This window comes from Branchiostoma lanceolatum, chromosome 2, assembly GCF_035083965.1.
Source record: "Branchiostoma lanceolatum isolate klBraLanc5 chromosome 2, klBraLanc5.hap2, whole genome shotgun sequence".
NCBI lineage: Eukaryota > Metazoa > Chordata > Leptocardii > Amphioxiformes > Branchiostomatidae > Branchiostoma > Branchiostoma lanceolatum.
Window position 1 is genome coordinate 33075343 of NC_089723.1, and position 18661 is coordinate 33094003.

At 43.0% G+C, this 18661-nt stretch overlaps 1 protein-coding gene across 2 annotated transcripts; it reads left to right on the forward strand.

The window, feature by feature from the left end:
- Positions 1-15161: 15161 nt before the first annotated feature.
- On the forward strand, positions 15162-18284 carry LOC136428702 (translocon-associated protein subunit beta-like). 2 transcript variants are annotated; one of them, XM_066418415.1, is made up of 5 exons: positions 15162-15293; positions 16294-16457; positions 16750-16848; positions 17369-17555; positions 18100-18284. In XM_066418415.1, the coding sequence occupies exons 1-5, from the start codon at positions 15249-15251 to the stop codon at positions 18211-18213; spliced, it is 609 nt and encodes a 202-aa protein (XP_066274512.1). In that variant the 5' UTR covers positions 15162-15248; the 3' UTR covers positions 18214-18284. The 2 variants fall into 2 exon arrangements, with proteins under 2 accessions (XP_066274512.1, XP_066274513.1); XM_066418416.1 differs by lacking the exon at positions 15162-15293 and adding an exon at positions 15345-15367.
- Positions 18285-18661: the final 377 nt, after the last annotated feature.

Sequence of the window (18661 nt, forward strand, 5' to 3'; positions counted from 1 at the left end):
GAGAGATGCAGTATAGATAAGCTCCACTAGAGGCCGCTGTTGCTCCAGACATAGGCTGTACGTAGTGTTCCGCTCTTTGTAGTCATGCATACCTATGTGCAATCTACATATCACTGAATATCATCCAATATCCAATCAACAACGTTTAAATGGATTTTGATAATCTTTTATTCTAGTTTGGCCTTGGTCGAAGATGCAGATTAATGAATTTGTGATACAGAATGTATATTGATATTTGTCAGCTTTGGTGAGAAGGGTATATCTAGATGATACGTTAGGATTCAGGTACGTGAATACTAGAAGTTGTCCTGGAGTGTCAGTCCGCGGAAAGTTTAGTTGGTTATAGTCTGGTAGAGACTACACGCGACCCATGACATGGTTTGACATGTCCTTGCTAGTCTCTACGAGACCAGCTACGATGGCTTTCGCCTAGATTAACGAAAGGTGTTTTTGATTGATAGTATATGTAATATCAAGCAAAAAACACCCTTCGTTAGTCGCCACGGCTAGCTTTCGCCAAAAATAAGTTGTCAGGGGAGTTTGGCCACCATATGGTTTGAGCGGGGGGAAATGTTAACCTTTCCGCGGACTGACTCTCCTGGCCAAGTACTGTATTCCATTTTTTTGGGCCAAATTCTACTATCCATGCCCCCGTAGAAATGCCTGGTGGAGGCCATGTCGTTACTGTTAAGGTACTACAATTACATTTGTATCACAAACATACTTCCAACATTTGGAAGAAATAACTTGGGGTCATGCTGATACCGCTCGCGTCCGTCCGATACTGACACAGATACCATAACATCGCGTTGCCTTGACGACAACAGTCATCACCAGCGCGCGTCGAGGTCGGGCTGCCCTGTGGTAGGTCTTCTGAAATGTCAGTCATAATCCCATCAGAGAGGACCGTGCCGACATTGTGGGCGTGAGCAGATGGCAGAGTGCTCAAAAACCTCGTTAATGAAATGTCTAGCGGATTCTCTCCTGGATATGCGAGGGCGGTTTTCACTTTGTACGTATCCCACATATTAGTGCCGGCGGGAGAACGTGCTACTTGATAGTGGGCGCTTCGATACTGACGTAGGATGTGACCTACAGGTACTAATAACGCAGACGCGTGCACGCCGGATTTGATATTTCTCAGAATCTTGGGTTACATCTGAGCGTCCTGCGAAAAGTCGGGGTCACCGAGACAAATGCCCTTTTTGAGGACCGTGGGAATGTGGCCGTCTTCTTGGTCCTGGGCATCGCGCCTACAGTAGTGATGATGCATCGTGTGCAGCTGATGGTGTAGAACACGTGTCCTTCCTCTTCTAGTTGTCCTGTCAACACTCCACATTGGTTGTTACTGTACCTTTATGATTGAAGAGAAAGTACATGTCAATTTTCATCTTTACATGTGTAGTCACATGATGATAAATGTATGACCGACTTTAAAACACGCACGTAACCTATTTCATTAAAAATAGAAGAACTCTTTAGACTAACTGAAAAGCATTGCAGGGAATATCTGGAGACAATGAAATCTCTCGTATTCAAATATACAAACAAGGGCGTACAAGCGGCAAACATGGGTCCCTGAACAGTAAAAAAGGGCCGAGGGGCACGTGAGATGTACATGACCGGTCAGTGACTGGGGGTGGCCGGTCATTGTCGCTGAGCCCCCTAATGGTCAATTCTAATCTGGAGCGACAAACCGAATCAGTCTGGCTATTGTGGGAAACGCCCTGCGTGAGAACATTCATTTTGTTCAAGGTCGCCGAGCTGTTGAGCAGCACGGATACATTGCCAATCCTCTTCTGGTAAGCCGCCATGCGTGATTCAAATGAGCGTGGCTAAAACAGGTGATTACGTGGGATGGATCAGTAAAGATCGTGGGGAAGGAGATGACAAAAAACGGGAGTGGAACAAACTACAAAACTGCGTGTTTAACACGTTAAATCAAGATGTCGCGCTAATTAGTTTTCAAGGGAATTGGGCTCGCGGAAATGCTGTTCTGCCGACATTTTTTTTCCAACATCCCTTTTGGTCTTTCCAACCCATACATTATGGAACGTGCTGTTGTACTTTACGCTTGCTCTGACAAATTGGGCCCTTCCTAGTCCATCGTAACCTTCGGATCAAATTGTCTCACGCCCTTAGGGTTATGTTTAGTCGTGCAATGATAATGGTATTAGAGGAATGGTTCATATGTTCTTACAGTTATAGTTATTTGGTTACACTCGACCCAAATTGTTGAGCATATGGGATTTAGACTAATAAGATTTCCATCTCTAGCACCATTATGATTGTCATCATCAGCACTTCAATGAATGAATGAATGAGCACTTGACATACTATACTAAGCTTAAAAGCAGGCCAATTTTGCTTAGTGCTCATCTCTTCTTTTACCTTGACTAAAGTACCAACTGAGTACCAGCAGCGAGCGTTGCGTCTGTCGTGAGCCCTTGACTGCAGTGCGCATGCTCGCATACGTTATTTAAGCCCCATTCACACTTGTGGCTGTGCGGATATATGCAGTTCCGTATATATATATATGAGTTCCGTATTAAATTTTGTCAACACGCAGCCGTACACTCAAAAGTTCGAAATGTATGAAAAAATCTCAATATGGAACTCATACGGACTTGATATACACATAAGTGTAAACAAGCCCTTGTACACCACCACACACACCCTTATGATGATACATGGGGGACAATGAGTTGCCATGGCAACTCCCGCCAGAATGCTTGGTAGCCTGCTCAATATTGTTTTCGCCATCATGACATGGTGGTAAAGCCGGGAATGTCAATAATGAAGAGGCCACGGGTTGTGTCGCGCTTATAAAGGTCAAGGTTGTCATCAGAGTCAAAGAAAACGTTGTCAGCTAGAGTTACGTTAGAAGCTGTTTGTCATGTATCTAGGTGACGCGGCCTCTGGAGAAAAACGATAAGCGTATTGTTCGTGTTTGGTTCCAAGGACATTCTGAGGAAAACATGCAAAGATGAAACCTCCGCTCGCCATTAGATATTACCTGTGTGGGTGGAAGAAGATGGTGCGTCATTAGGTATATGTATGGGTGACAGGAGTACGTATAACGACAAGCTTGTTTTGTATAATGCATTGAGAAAATGTCAGTAAAAACCTGATTGGCGTGTTTCAATGACTGAGCATGTTGCCATCGTTGCAAACGGGGAAATTGGAAAGCACGACGGTCCCTAGTCGAAGGGCAGGCATATCAACCAAACCTGAAAACGTATGAACCAGCACCTGAGACGGAGTCCATGCTCCTCTGATGTCTGAGTATAATGGATACAGGACCATCCTTCAAGGCTGCAGGTTAATCTGCCGCTAGGTGACGCTTTTGATCCGCTAGTGGGCCTTGATCACTGGCCTCGCCGACAGTACACGCATGGCCCTATGGTACAGGCATACGTCCAGCACACTGATAACCTTAGTGTCACGCATGGTCTCTGTCCTGTGACACGTGCGAGTCCTCACACATCTCGCTCCTCACTCGTCTCATCTTCTGTCATATGCAAAAACGACGTCAGTTTCTAATCTGAACAGCGCCAGCTATCAGTCAGTGAGTACCGAGAGAGTCGCTTGCAACAGTCAAAAATAATATGAGCTATGTATTGAAACTGCTCCATCCGACTGGCCTATAACCTCATTGGTCTGGTGGAGAGAAGGGTCTTCAAAGAACTTCAAAGAACAAGTATGTGGCCGACGTGAAGAAATCTTTCATGCGACAAAAAGAACGAAAAATTTCTTTAAAAAAACAGGTGGAAAGAAAAGGAGGAAAATTGTTTCATACCGGTACCGCCTTCACTATTTCCTGCCAAATCAGCCATATCTTATCACACAATGTGCAGCCGCAATACGTTCTTGTAAGCATCCATCGTACAGTACAATGTATTCCAATAACCATGTATTTCCGTGTCTGAACCGCCACAAGGCCACACAAAGGGCCCTTCAATGTTTTGCGCGCAGTGGAATATGCATCACGTTGTTGGAAACGAAACCGACAAGCTTCCATTGATTTCTCATTGATATGAAATATGCTTGCTGTTCAGAGTTCGGTAATAAATCTTTGAGAGTCATCTTACTACGGATACAGCAATATCATGAATGACAACAATCTTTATTTACACAACAAAAGTACAGCGACATAGATTGTAAGGTCTCCTACGACTATACATACATACAAGTAAGGGGACACAAATTAACCTACGTATACGTATAAGCATATGAACAAATCAACATGTTTGAGTTTGACGTATTACTTATTTTACAAGTTCCAAGGTCTAAACATTCTTTGATATCTTTACCTATCTGTACACTGTATCCTGTTAGAATATAATTGAATTTATCTATAGCATAGGATGGAATGTATCGAATTTTGTTGAGCAAGCGGAAAGAGTGTTGAACAGCTTTGAGCGTTTATCATCATATCGTGAACAATCCATATCTATCGCGAATTTTATAAATTGGGTACTTATTGCTGCCAACAGCGAGATAATTTATTTGCTTTTAGTCCGAGCAATCAATGTCTGAATACAGTAGAGTATAGCCAGAGCGCTATTCTGTACCTGAATCGATGGGAAAAAGACTTGATAATAAACGTGGCATATGATGCTTGTCATTTGCGTTCACTGTCTATATCGCCGTATCGATCGCATGATTGTTATTTTATAAGTACTCCAATTTTTTATCATCAAGGGCCGAAAACTACAAGAGAGATGAAACTGTTGACAGTGAGATTCAACCTGGTTCTCCACAAAGAAATCCTTAATTAGGGTGTGAGTATTGTGACCCCAATGCGGCATGATTTCCCAGGAGTGGCCGAAGAGGCCAAAGAGTCATGAACGTTGGTGTCACTCTCTTACTTTTCAGGTAGCCTCGTCTGCCAAAGGGCTGCAAAAACGCTTCAATTGATCACTATTTCAAGCAAAACGACAGCCCGGGTTAATGGCTATTGCAAACCAAAGAGGTCCAATCTAACCTCCTTGGGTAAGCCTAGTGTAAATAATAACTGCGATCGAGGTTTCATAGCAATCATTGCTGTGGAATCGAAGTACCGACTCCTCCAGACACGTTTTCCTCCGCACAGCTAGCGTATGATCTATCAATGACTGCTGCTCAGCCCCCAGCGCCCACACGTTAGGCTCAACGATCATAACCATCATTTTCCAGGAACGTACAGCTATATATGGATCACTGATCTGTTTTCCAAGAACTATTCATTTTAGATTCACGCAACATAAACATGTATACCTACCTACCTATGCATGACGACATCTGATTATGACTACGGTAGTCGTAATTTCTTCATGGTAGAAGTCGATCAAGATTTGTCCATCTAAGTAAAAGATTATTGTTTTATTTTTCACCAAGTCATACAACGCACACATGATATATCTCAATAGAGAGGACCTTTAGTTACCGACCAATCAATTTCTATTACATTCTATTAGAAGGTTTCCGAGATCGTTTGATGACAATTTCCAGTTACCTATTTTGCAATCTTTGATATTCATTGATCCAAATATTCTTCTCCTTTTTGTAAATAGTTTCCATGCTCTGCGCGTGCGCCGTTTAAATTTTGCAAAGCAAGCCGGAACATGGAAATGCGAGTCACGAGGTTTTATTTCCACGCTGGGATTTGATATTACCGTTTTCTTCTTTTCATTTTACGCAGCGGCCTTCACATTTCTAGAGTAATCCATCCTGGGACCATTACTGTACTCGCCGATGTGTGTACACGACGGATCGTTCTTCACTAAGCTGTTTTCACTATTTTGGCTTCCATCTTGATGAGTGTGTCAGGCTAAGGACAAGGTTTCCTACATTGATACTCAGTTCTGTCACCTGCCTTCAACCATTCAAGCATTCTGTCTGGCCGGCTGTTCTATCGTGGAAGGAATATTGCAAAGCAGATTCTGCTCTTTTGATGCACTGAACTTGTGTACTGCTGTTCAAGTAAATAAAGATGAAAAGTTTGGATCTGCGAAATTCGAATCTTTTACAGAACTATGACTGGTTTGATATATTGCACTAGGGGGCCCATTATCGAACTTGAACTTCGTTTTCCCGACCCCTACCCACCTATCAAATATCATAAGGATCCATCTTCTCGAGTAATGCTGTCCACACACACACACACACACACACACACACACACACACACACACACACGCACGCACGCACGCACGCACGCACGCACGCACACACACACACGCACACACAGAGACTTCTCTGTTATACAGCACCTTGGCTGGAATGGTTTACAGAATGATAGCAGCCAAATGACAGACTATCACAAAATAACAAACCCACGTTAAGCTACTCTACAAACACCTATCGTGTCCACATCTACGTCTTTTCCCGCCAAAATCAATACGCTCTCACGGGTGTTTGGTTGTAGACAGATAGAACATGGCGGATTTAGAAAGCTCTTCAGATCTAAACCAGGCCAACATTGATTAACTGTAGAGAGCACTTCTTACAATGCGTAGGCTTTGTCGCAAATGGCGGACATTCAAAGCCGCGGCAAGTGGAATAGCTACTGTCTGCGCCCCCCGCTTTTCGCTCAAATGGCTATATCAAAAACATGCACGGATGGAGAGAGAGAGAGACAAAAAATTGAATTAGAAAACAGGAAAGTTAATCACAAATATATTTTCTGGTGGCATGACAATGAACAACGAAAATGTTTCAATCTTTTGCATGAACGTTTCGTATCATTAATCTAAATGGTAAGAACCGTTTCCCTCTGGAAAGATGTACATGTCAACACAAGAGAGGGCGGCCGCGGTAAGACGATTCCTTTCTACAGTATAGATAGTATTTGGGTGGGAAATATAGCAACTTTCAAATATACAAATACAGTCAATTACGCTGCCAAAGAAACAACAAGTGATTAGGTTAGTGGTTACATCCCCAGAAAACATTGCGTCCGGGTCTGACAAGAGCACGTGTACATCACAGACATCACGGCACCCTGTATGGGTTCAGGGCCAGTATGGGTTGTAACTATGGCTGGAGCGTCAAACCTTTAGAGAAGCTTAGCGACATGTTCGCGGTATTTGAATGATGTGACACCATCTCCGTATAAGCTGACTGATATGAGGCCAATTATTCTCTCAAATACCTCGAAATTATCACCCTATATTTTTGCACAACTTTTAGAGGACCTGGATTAGCCTGCAAGTAGTACTCCTGAGTGACGGTGTTCGTTAGTATGTCCAGTATTGGAGAACTTTTTGAAAACGCAGCGATGTTGCTGACTTATGGTTTGTCATTTAGTTTACAACATTTTTGTTTTACAACATTTTTGTGGTATATCCAAACTGTATATCAATTGGACTCTATGTTTTAAAGGGCGGGCATAAAGTATTGCTAAACGCATTTATAAGATTGCTTAGTCACTCACTCACTCACTCAGTCACTCACTCACTCGCTCACTCACTCATGCACTCACTCACTCACGCACTAATGCACTCACTCACTCATGCAGTCACTCACACATACACACGCACTCACTCATGCACTCACTCACTCACTCACTCACTCACTCACTCACTCACTCACTCACTCACTCACTCACTCACTCACTCACTCACAACTTCCCTGCAATTCCTGCCCATACATGCTCACCCCATGTTGTTACATGACGAATGGGCGCTTTTCATCGCCACAACAATAGGTGACTTTGGTAGCACATCAACAAGTCCCATTTATGCAAATGTATCAGCTTTGTTGGTCAAGTCGTCCTGACAGCGTCTAGACCGCCAGTCTTCAGGGGCAAAGGTGGCCAAGGGCAGCTGGAGTAACAGGTGGTGATGGTAGATCTGTTAAACCGAGTTTCTACTTGCACAGTTGATCGTCCAGATTCTACCAAAATGCTACCATAACTGATGAACAATTTGTTTCACACATTTTTGATAGAAATTAAATAGAATAGAACATACCAGACTTGCATGCCTTAAAAGCTTCTCTCGAAAGGTTATCGAAACATCAGTCTTTGTTCAGTTCGTCGATTCACATTTATCACTATAAAGCGTATGGAGATCATACAGGATTATTTCCTATATATTGATGCTCTGTAATAAGAAAGTGTATATGGTCTATCGAATCTGATGAATGATGGCAAGCATCGTCGACGACTGACAAATAAGATTGAACTTGTTTGCATTAGGTGATGTCACAGTTCTCTCTTTAGGCCTTACTTTGATTCATGACGACGCCTAAAGAGAAAACTGTGACATTACCTAATGCGACAAGTTTCTATCTCTGTCGACCGATGATACCAAAATAATCTTCGACATTACTCATACAAGACAGCGTGGGACATCACTAGTCTGGGCTACAGGCACCTAGCCTCTACCAGGCTCCGCGGATGGCTGCAAAAATATAGTAGAAATTGGCCAAATAGAGTGAATAGTATGCCAAAGGAGTCGGCTACGGAGAGAGGGTCCAAAACATTGGACCATCTCTCCGTAGCCGACTTCCTTAGCGCATATAGCTTACTATTCACTCTATTTGGCCAATTTCTACTCATATTTTTCTAGCCATCCGCGGAGCCTGGTAGAGGCTACAAGCTACAAGCAGACTCCGTGCGTAGCTGGAAAAATAGTAGACGTTGGCCAAATAGGTTGAACAATTTTCAAGAGGAGTTAGCCGCTCATAGGATAACCATTTTGCTACCCACAAATGCATATGCTTCAAGGCAATCTCTGTGACCCTTGCAATTGTCCCTCTTTTGGCCGATTTGACCACCTTTTTTTCCAATTCGATGAGGGAGCCTGGAAGAGACTTGGACAACAAAAAATGAAAGACCAGATACGTGCCGTCTCTGACAGCTTGACAGAGTGAAGAGTAATGCTTTATTTTCCTGTTGACTATGATAAGTTGACGACGCCACCGACTCTCCCGAAACAACACGCTGAACAATGGCGGGAAAATCGTGCCCTTCCATCATAGCCGACAGTCATCATTTTTCATCTATTTTGTCTTTGTGGTGGCGGACATAATGCTTCCTCAACCGACAAAGCAAATTTGATTTGCAGGCTTAAGTATAATTTTCATGCTAACGCCACATCCACGGGAGGTATTCATATGTCCGATTTATTACGGAGGGTTTCTTTTTCTGTGTTTTGACAAAGATAAGTTCGCAGTGCCCTGGTCTCTGACACCCGGGTCGTTGGCGGGAGACCGTTCTCACAATAGCCGACAAAAACAATCAATCTACCGCCGCCCTCTGCTGTGATGCCCCGTGTTTTATTTTTCGAATTCATTCAAGGACACCCCGGGCCAGCTTATGTCACTGTTTGAACAGGCGCGGACAACAAAATATTTTCCGACACATATTTGGGTTGCCCGATAGCCTGATGAATTTTGTAGACCCTTTCAAAGAGTGAGTTCTGTAAAGGAACTGATATGACAAGGAGAAAGCATTTTTTTTAAATTTCAGTGGCGACATATTTTACCTGTATGTTTCCTAAAAAGCAGAGAAAATTGATGTAACAAATGCTGAGACTGATAAAACTCTAAAAAAGTAATAAACTATTTTGGACGCCTTTTTGCAAACTGTTTTTATATGCTTTCCACTTTTACACCTAGCGCTAGACGCTAGTTATTCCTCCCTTGAACCTATTCTAGGAAAGGTCAAATCACGGGCCAGTGCACAAGCCCTCGTGTTCATCTCGGACGTTCTGTGAATATTCATTGTCCTTGACCTTGGATGGCTCTCTGCTGGAATAACCGTGACATGGTCCAGACATCTTTCCAGATTTACATTGTCAAAGAAGGATGACAACACGTAGCCCAATCATGCTGCATCTACACATCTAAATATGTAGGAAATACCAATTACGAAAGTTTAGTGAAAGTATACAGATTTACGTTTGGATTTATAGCAGGTGGGTGGTGAATTCCATTCCCCTTTGGCGCCGAGAATCTATTTGTATACACGGTCAGGATATTTGCAGGCCTAAGCAACATGTATTATGTTCATGTATTATGTACGAAATAACGGGTCAGTTTAAGTTCAAGGGTACAAAATCATCCATCTTCCTACATGTACATGCCAATTACTGTCCCAGCAGAGACCATTCTAATAATTTTCAAGGTGAACACTACTTTATCAGATTTACAAAAAGCTCTTGCATCTCGTTTGGATCAGGGACTCTAGAGTCTATATCCGTATCTACACCTACGTAATCGGCACATCAAACAGAATGTTATCTTTATTGTTGATCACCTTTGAAGATGATCATAGACATCAACATGTTTTGAGATATGCTTTGTTCGTTGATAGGTTGTCGACTGATTCCACGTTATCCTCCGAAAATTACCCGCTGGGAAGACAAACATGGCTAAAAGTACGTCTGGGGTTATATTTCCCGCCAAAACGACACTAGGTCAGGGGCCGTACGTGGGTTGGAAGGCAAATTAGCACCAGGGACGATATCACTACTGCGTGAAGCAGGGGCAAAACTATTTTCGAACCCCGTTTTTTTAATGTTTTTTATCCGATTTTCGTTAATTTGTTCCTGATACATTGCACATAATAACGTTAACTGCACCTAAGGCAATCCTTGCGCGGCTTGTTCACCAGGGTATAAAGACATGTCAGCTGTACGTGTTTTCCTCCCAGCACAAGGGAGCAATAACGTTATAGACGATTACCGTTCGGCGAACTAAGGAGTATCAGGACTAAAGAGAATAATATAAGAAGTGCCACATCTACGTTTCTGTGAACAGCATACTTGCGATATCAGCGATCATGTTTTGACCCAGACCCCACCTTCCCACCCGTCCCTCTGCGATTCTTTTCCAGTGACAGCGTTATTTCTTTTTGCTCGATGGTCACAACGTAAGAAAATCCGAAACCCACGAACCGTGTAAGTGGAAAGAAAAAAAGGACAAAAAGTTGACTTCTATCCAACCTTTCCAGGTTGATAGCTTACTCCTCAAATCCCTCTTACCTCGCCTCAATTTTTACCACTACATCCTGTTCTGTTGATTTTCTCGACAAAAGAATAAGAGTCATAGCCTGGGTGCCATCCTATTTCTACCGGGGCTCCTACATTCGCTACCCTAAAAATAGGATGGCACCCAGGCTATAAGAATCAAGACTCAAGATCCCAACAAAATGTTCCGCAGGACACCGGCTATAGCCTGGAATCCATCCTATTTAGCTTCCGGCCGCTGCCCTAGCTCCGCTGCGCTACCCAACATGTTTTGAGATAGCGGAGCTTGGATAGCGAACGGAAAGCTAATAAGGCTGGACTCCAGGCTACACCGGCTATATCCACAAGAGGTGACATATCCACTGCTTCGCGTGTTTCTTGTCCTCCTTATAGAATGTTTAATGACAAGTCAAGTTGCTGGCGCAAGCACAAAGTAAAACACCTCGGAGAGCACGTAAGGCACCGTGTGCCTTCTGAAGTCCCGTACGAGAGGGACAGATCTGACGGCGATAAGACTCGGGTATCATTAACATGTGCTACGTGGATTATCCCGTCAAACTGACATAATCTATCCGTAAATCAACCAAGAAAGAAAAAAAAAAAGAAGTTAGCGGTGTTGGGCTCATCAAATCAATTGCCACTCGACTCTCTGCCCTGAAAATAACACAGCTTCCAAATTCATCTTCAGAAGTGGGCGTCAGTTGGCCCCCGCCGCTCTTTCAATGCGGTACTGTAATTCTACATCATCTGGTGATGTGCTAAGACCTGTACATCATCCGTTGTTTATTGGAAAGACCCATTTACTCCTTTACCCTACCCTTATCACACCCCTCATCGATTCTCTCCAAGGAGAGGAGTGGGTCCGGCTGTTTTTGTTACGTGTATGTGTCGGTTGGTGACATAAAGAAAACGAGACAAAAAAGAAAGCCCGACAAAAACGCCTCAAAAACACGTCAAAAACCAGCCGGACCCACTCATCTGCTTGGAGAGTAGCTCATCAATTCATTCATTCACTCCGCACACCTACCATTTACTCTACTGTCGTTTGATATCAGATAAATGTTGTTTTATTTTTCAGAGTAAATTGGACTAACATTATTTCTTGATCTTCCAAAACGGCATATTTTTCACACGACCTCAGGTTTCCCAGCCTGTTCATATCGGACAACCCAGGCTATAAGAGTCAAGACTCCCAACAAAATGTTCCGCAGAGGTGACATATCCACTGCTGAATACTTCGCGTGTTTCTTTAATTTTCCTCCTTGTAGAATGTTTGATGACAAGTCAAGTTGCTGGCGCAAGAACAAAGTAAAACACCTCGGAGAGCACATAAGGCACCGTGTGCCTTCTGAAGTCCCATAAGAGAGGGACAGATCTGACGGCGATAAGACTCGGGTATCATTAACATGTGCTACGTGGATTATCCTGTCAAACCGACATAATCTATCCGTCAATCAAGCAAGAAAGAAAAAAAGAAGTTAGCGGTGTTGGGCTCATCAAATCAATTCCTAATTCAGTTGGGCCCCGCCGCTCTTACAATACGGTACTGCAATTGTACATCATCTGTCGATGTGCTCTGACCTGTACATTATCTGTCGTTTATTGGAAAGACCCATTCACTCATCTACCCTATCCTTATCACACCCCTCATCGATTCTCTCCACGCAGAGGAGTTGATCCGGGGTTTCTTTGCGTGCATGTGTGGGTTGGCGACATGAAGAAAATGAGACAAAATAGAAAGCCCGTCAAAAACGCATCAAAAACACGTCAAAAACCAGCCGGACCCACTCCTCTGCTTGGAGAGTAGCTCATCAATTCATTCATTCATTCACTCCGCTCACCTACCATTTACTCTACTGTCGTTTGATATCAGATAAATGTTGTTTTATTTTTCAGAGTAAATTGGACAAACATTATTTCTTGATCTTCCAAAACGGCATATGTTTCACACGACCTCAGGTTCCCAGCCAGTACATATCGGATAATCTATCCGCTCCCTGATCTTTGCGCGCAGGTGAAAAACAAGGCTATTTCTGTACCGCACACACCCTATCGACCCGTGAGCGATCAAAACAACTTTATTCAACATAATTACAACTGTGGAACTACACAGCCAACGGAAAGCTTTACTGACAGGTGATCTACGTCGCCATCGGTAACCATGGAAACCACGCCTTCCTGCGGAGCTACTTAAAGGTGTTTTTCTGAGAATCTTCCGAACACATTTGGCTGTGAGCCAAGGCGTCGAAAAACAAGCCACCCGTCAAGCTCATGATGCACAGTACGTATGCGGATGGGAGAAGCACGCAGGTGTCATTCCCTATTCCCTCCACGTACGTGAATGGAGGAAAAACAAGCTGCATCAAATACTGAAGTACTGACTCCTGGCACTTGGCCATGTAATACTGCTCCCCAGCCTCTCATGTATACAGACAACTCACGTCGGCGCTCAGACTGAAGAGCAAACCTTTAGATGACATTGACGATAATTCAAACTAGCTTATTTTGTTCAGAAATCATCGTCCCGAACGTTGATTAATAGAAGGAAAGGTTGTTCAACCCCTGAGGTCCCAACATCTTCAAATCTGTGTTTAATTAAGAAGACGAAATGTGTATCCTATCCGTGCATATCGTTACAAGGTGTCCCTACTTCCAGGGCATGCGTTCACTACTAGTCTATCTCCTGTCTACTTTATCCCTCCCCTCCCTGTGACGAGCGATCCGTCCTGCTCCGTCCCGTAGCGGCTCGGGTGTGTTCAGACAGATGTTGTTGAAAGGTATCCCGTTGCCCCAGAGTTTTCTTTGATCTAACCGCGCCGCGCCGTCGTAAAGGTGAATAAGTATCCGCATGACTGAGTCTGGAGTAAACAAGTCGGCCGCAGTGCGTTGATGGCGGATTACTTAGAAACCCGCCGAAATAGAATTGTGCGTGTGTGTGTGTGTGTGTTTTGGTGCAATTCTGTTTGTATTGTTGAAAACTTGAAGCCAGTCCGTTATTTTCGAACTCTCGTAAAAAATATAAACGACTTAGTAAACTCCCAATATGGAAACAAACAAAATTACCCAAATGATTCTGCTCAGTTATGCATGTTGATTTACAAACGAATTTAAACCTTTGGCAATTTTTGATTGTGACAGGCGACATATAAATGCACAAAGTAGAGAGTAGTCAACACAAAACGGTGGAGTCGTCATTATATAACACACTGTGGTGTGCTAATGAACAATTTCATTAGACTGATGTTTTCGCCATCCATGATGAAGAGCAGGCCTCCATCTTATGTTGACAGAGAAGGTATTCATTATATTCTCTGCAGTTGTTTTTGCTTAACATTTCAAACGTGAGATCCCTGCACGTGGGCGCTTTGTAGAGTTGTTTTTATGATATTCATAACCGCAGACGACATTATCGACCGAGCCCTCCAGGGCACCGCTCACCATCAAAACAAAACCATCATTCATTCTCCGCATCAATGACCAATCAGCGTGGACCAATCCGAGGCCAAATGCAGCCCAGGGATTGGTGCGTAGGAGCTGAAATCATTCTCCATCATCTGTACAATCTTCCAGGTCAGAAAAACAAGCTATAAACAGCGCTTAGAGCTACTCGTATTTTTGGACCATGAATCGAAGATAATTAGCCTTGCAATTAGCTAACGTTAAGAACAAGTTTTCCGCCTCGCGTGATTTTGGTCACACCCATCACCACTCCGGTTGCAAGGGTGATTTAGTACGCAATCAATTTTGCTACACTGAAAATGTAATATTTCGACATGGGGTAAACTTCAAAACGCATTGGGTCAGTTGGGGTAAGATATGTACAGATAATTTCTAAGGACGCATACTGATCATCAACAAGCGCAATACTGCACACAACCCATTTCAATGATGGCGTGAAAAAAAACGACATCTCTGCTACTGTGTCGTAGCACGTAACGAAAACTGATTGCCTGATACATGTATATAGAAAATACGTGAACTAGGAATCAATATTCGGTAGTCTCTATCAGACTTGCTACGCTGGCTATACGGGAGAATAATTATAGGACCTTCTAGTTCTCGGGAGAAATAAAACTTCCTTGCTTGTTTGGACCCAATGGGGTTTCATTTGCCCGGGCTCACTCTTCTAGCGAATTATGCAGCTTTTTTGCCGCATTCTACCATCCATAACCCCTTACATATAGGAAGGCCTAGTGGAGGCTAAATATTTGTGGCCCTGAACTTGCTGAAGTTGTGCGGCAGTAAGGAAGCAGGAAGGTGGTCGCTAGGTGGCGCCTCTCGAGTACCCGGATGTTGTTGACGCGTTCTCTTCCTGGTCAAGCCTTCCCACACGAGGTAGGTGATCGTTGTGTCGTCTCAGAACATCCAAGATTATCCCGCTATCCCAGAACATACAGCGTTTTTACTGGGTTCAGACTTCTATCATAATGTATTTAACCAGCGAGCGTAGTATAGGTGTATACCGTGGCCTTTGTGTGAAGATATCTTGTCGAAAACTAGGAGGGGTGAAAGGTCGATTTGTGTATTCAGCTGGTTCTCGCGACATCGATTCGCGCAAAAAACATGTTGCGAAGTTGTTTGAATGGTTCATATTCATTCTATCGGTCGCCTGTTTATAATATTCGTAAGAAGTAATGGCTTAGTACTGTCTAAAAGTTTTGATTAAGGTTACCTTGAGATAAACGGAAGCCAACGAAAGTTGCAAGCTGTCGCCCCCCTCCCCCATAAAAGTGCCACGTATGTGTGTGTGCACTTGATGTGTAGTGCGTATAGTACCAGTGTGTTGTTAGCCAAAGCTGTTATAGGTAAGAACCATAAATACCTACAGAATACAACGGTTACGTATCTTTTGAAGCATGATTTAGATCATTTGATTCTCTACTTGAGTTCTATAAACTTTGATCGATTTGGTAACAAGTACTGTTATAACTTTGAAGGTGGGGAGGGTGGTGTTCTGTGTTTGAATAATTTTATTGATAATGTGAAGTGGGTGTAGGATGGATGATTATTCTACTAGTGCCATGAATGCAGTTTGATGAGCGAGTAAATGGAGTAGAGTTCTATATTTCGCTATAATGTACTGTGGTAGAGTAGAATCTTTGACCTGGTATGAATAATTATGTAGGATTCCAGTTTGGACCATTCTTCATTGTGTCAATTTTTAATATTGTAGCAAATTTAAGTGTGAAGCCATTTTAACACGCATCTTTGTTCATGTCCACCTTCAGTATGTAGAAATGCTTAAAACACAATATTTAACACCAATAGCTAGAAGCCAGTTCTCCTTACAGAGTGCATATCTCTAACAGTAACATATTCTCTGTTGTTGTTCTAGATGAGAATCCTCACAGCAGTTGCGATCTTTGGCCTGGTGTGCCTGGCAGGCTCAGCCGACGACAATGTGGCTCGTCTGCTGGCAGCCAAACATGTTCAGAACCAGTATCTTGTAGAAGGAAGGGACTTGACTGTGACATATAGCATCTACAATGTAGGCACAAGGTAGGAACAGTTGGAGTTTTACCATATGATTAAGAACACTGCCAACCTACTGAAATTTTGAAGTAAAAAGCTTGTATGCAAGGATCTGAAGTGCTGTAGTATAATTCTCAACATTATATTTGTTATGGCATGGATTGTTTCCAGTGCAAAGGGTTTTGAATTCCCCAGCATTTATTCAATTTAAATGTTTGTGAACTGGACGGATAACTCAAAACGTCATGTATAGATATCTCGTATTGCCTCCAACAAGAGAGCGGTTCTTAACTATTTTGTGTCTGTCTCTTCCTTGCAGTGCGGCGTTGAGTGTGCTGCTGACTGATGAAGGCTTCCCAGAATCAGACTTCAAGGTCAAACACGGAATGCCAACAGTCAACTGGGCCAGAATTGCTCCGTATCCTTATCATTACATAAAAGCCTGCATAACTTCATTTGTATATGAACCTTATTGTTCAAAGTCTACTTTTTACTAATACTGTAAATGCAGAAATCTTTTATGTGCATGTTTTTTTTGTTGAACTCTTTACCGCAAACTTAAAACCACCGCAAAAAGCCGTTCCATTGTGTGGCTGTAGTGACAGGGTCCATCGATAATGGAGCTTCACTGTATAGAGAACTACCCTGTATAGCGGATTACCTCGGCCGATTTCTACAATTTTCCCAGCGATAGGACGGGGCCTGGTAGAAACTATGGCTGTAGCACTACTATTGTTTCAAATGCAAATTCAAAATCATCGCGAACACTCCATTTTCCCCCTACCACAAAATCACCGTGAACATTTCTGCATTTACAGTACTCTGTAGGAAAGTCTACTTGCCTGTATAGTTTTGTTTTCATTTCTGTTACAACCAACCATACCATTTATTTCATGAAAAGACGGATTGTTGTTTAGACCTTGACTTTTCAACAACAGTGGCACTAATGTGACCCACTCCATTGTCCTGACACCGCTGAAGTCTGGCAAGTTCAACTTCACGGCAGCTGAGCTGTCGTACGTGCCCTCGGAAGGTGCCCAGCCGCAAATCGGCTACACCAGCGGGCCAGGAGAGGGCGGGATCATGCCAGAAAGGGACTACGATAGAAAGTTCTCCCCTCACATTGTAAGAATGGAAATATACTTCATCCTTAGATGACACTCAGTTCATATTATGAAGTGTCAGAAATTAAAGTAAAGCTGAATATGAGAGGGACACAAATTAAAGTCTTAGCCTCCTCTTGATGACAGAATCAACAACACTGACATGTGACTCAAAAAATGGGTCACCGGCTCTTTAAAGTTTAAATGCTGGAGGAGTTCCTCCCTTTTGTATTGACCCATCCCGACTGCCCATATAGCAGTTCAACCAATCCTAGCATGACAATTAGCGGTTAGATCAATGGGATAGTGGATGCATGTCCGTCAAATGTTTTCATTTTTATGTGTTTATCTTACATTTCTAAATTTTGACATAGGTGGGTAGGGCTTTGAGATGGGTCAATTCTGGTGTACCCTATCATGTTGATTTTCAGCTGATCTAAAAGAGAGGTCAGGCCTAGGAGAGGTATTTTTCTACTTGTGAGATTTTTGTGACTCCAATATTGCCTGAATGGGATTCGTAACAAGAGCAAGATGATGACGAGACTCCTATTTCTCTTTACCGACAGCTCGACTGGGCTGCGTTTGCTGTGATGACCCTCCCCTCCATCGGAATCCCCCTGATGCTGTGGTACAGCAGCAACCGCAAGTACCACATCTCCAGCAAGGCCAAGAAGCACTGACAGCAACATACCCCCCTCCCACCTGGTTTTAGCACATAGCTATCTACATCAATAAAGATCATTTGGTACAATTTTTGGGTCACTCTTCATTTGCGTATTGATTTCACACTGACAGGAAATTATAATAATGTACAGTTGTACATATTACATATTAGTATATAATAGCCTGTACTGTTTGCTCTGTCACTAAGGCCTAAGGGGACAAGCGCATGAAATATGACTGGACTGTCAGAAAGCTGAAGAGGGTATATTGAGGAACAAAATAAGTCAGAATCTGAAATGATAAGCAGATTTTCTAGCCTGCTATTCAAAGCTATTATAGCTCGCAAGTCTCTTCTGTCCTCTATGCAACTAGCTACAGTTTCCCCCATAGACAGCAGTACCTGAAGGTTAATCTCCAAGCAGATGTAGGGTCCTGCCGTGTAGTGTTTTAGGCCTTGTTTAAGGC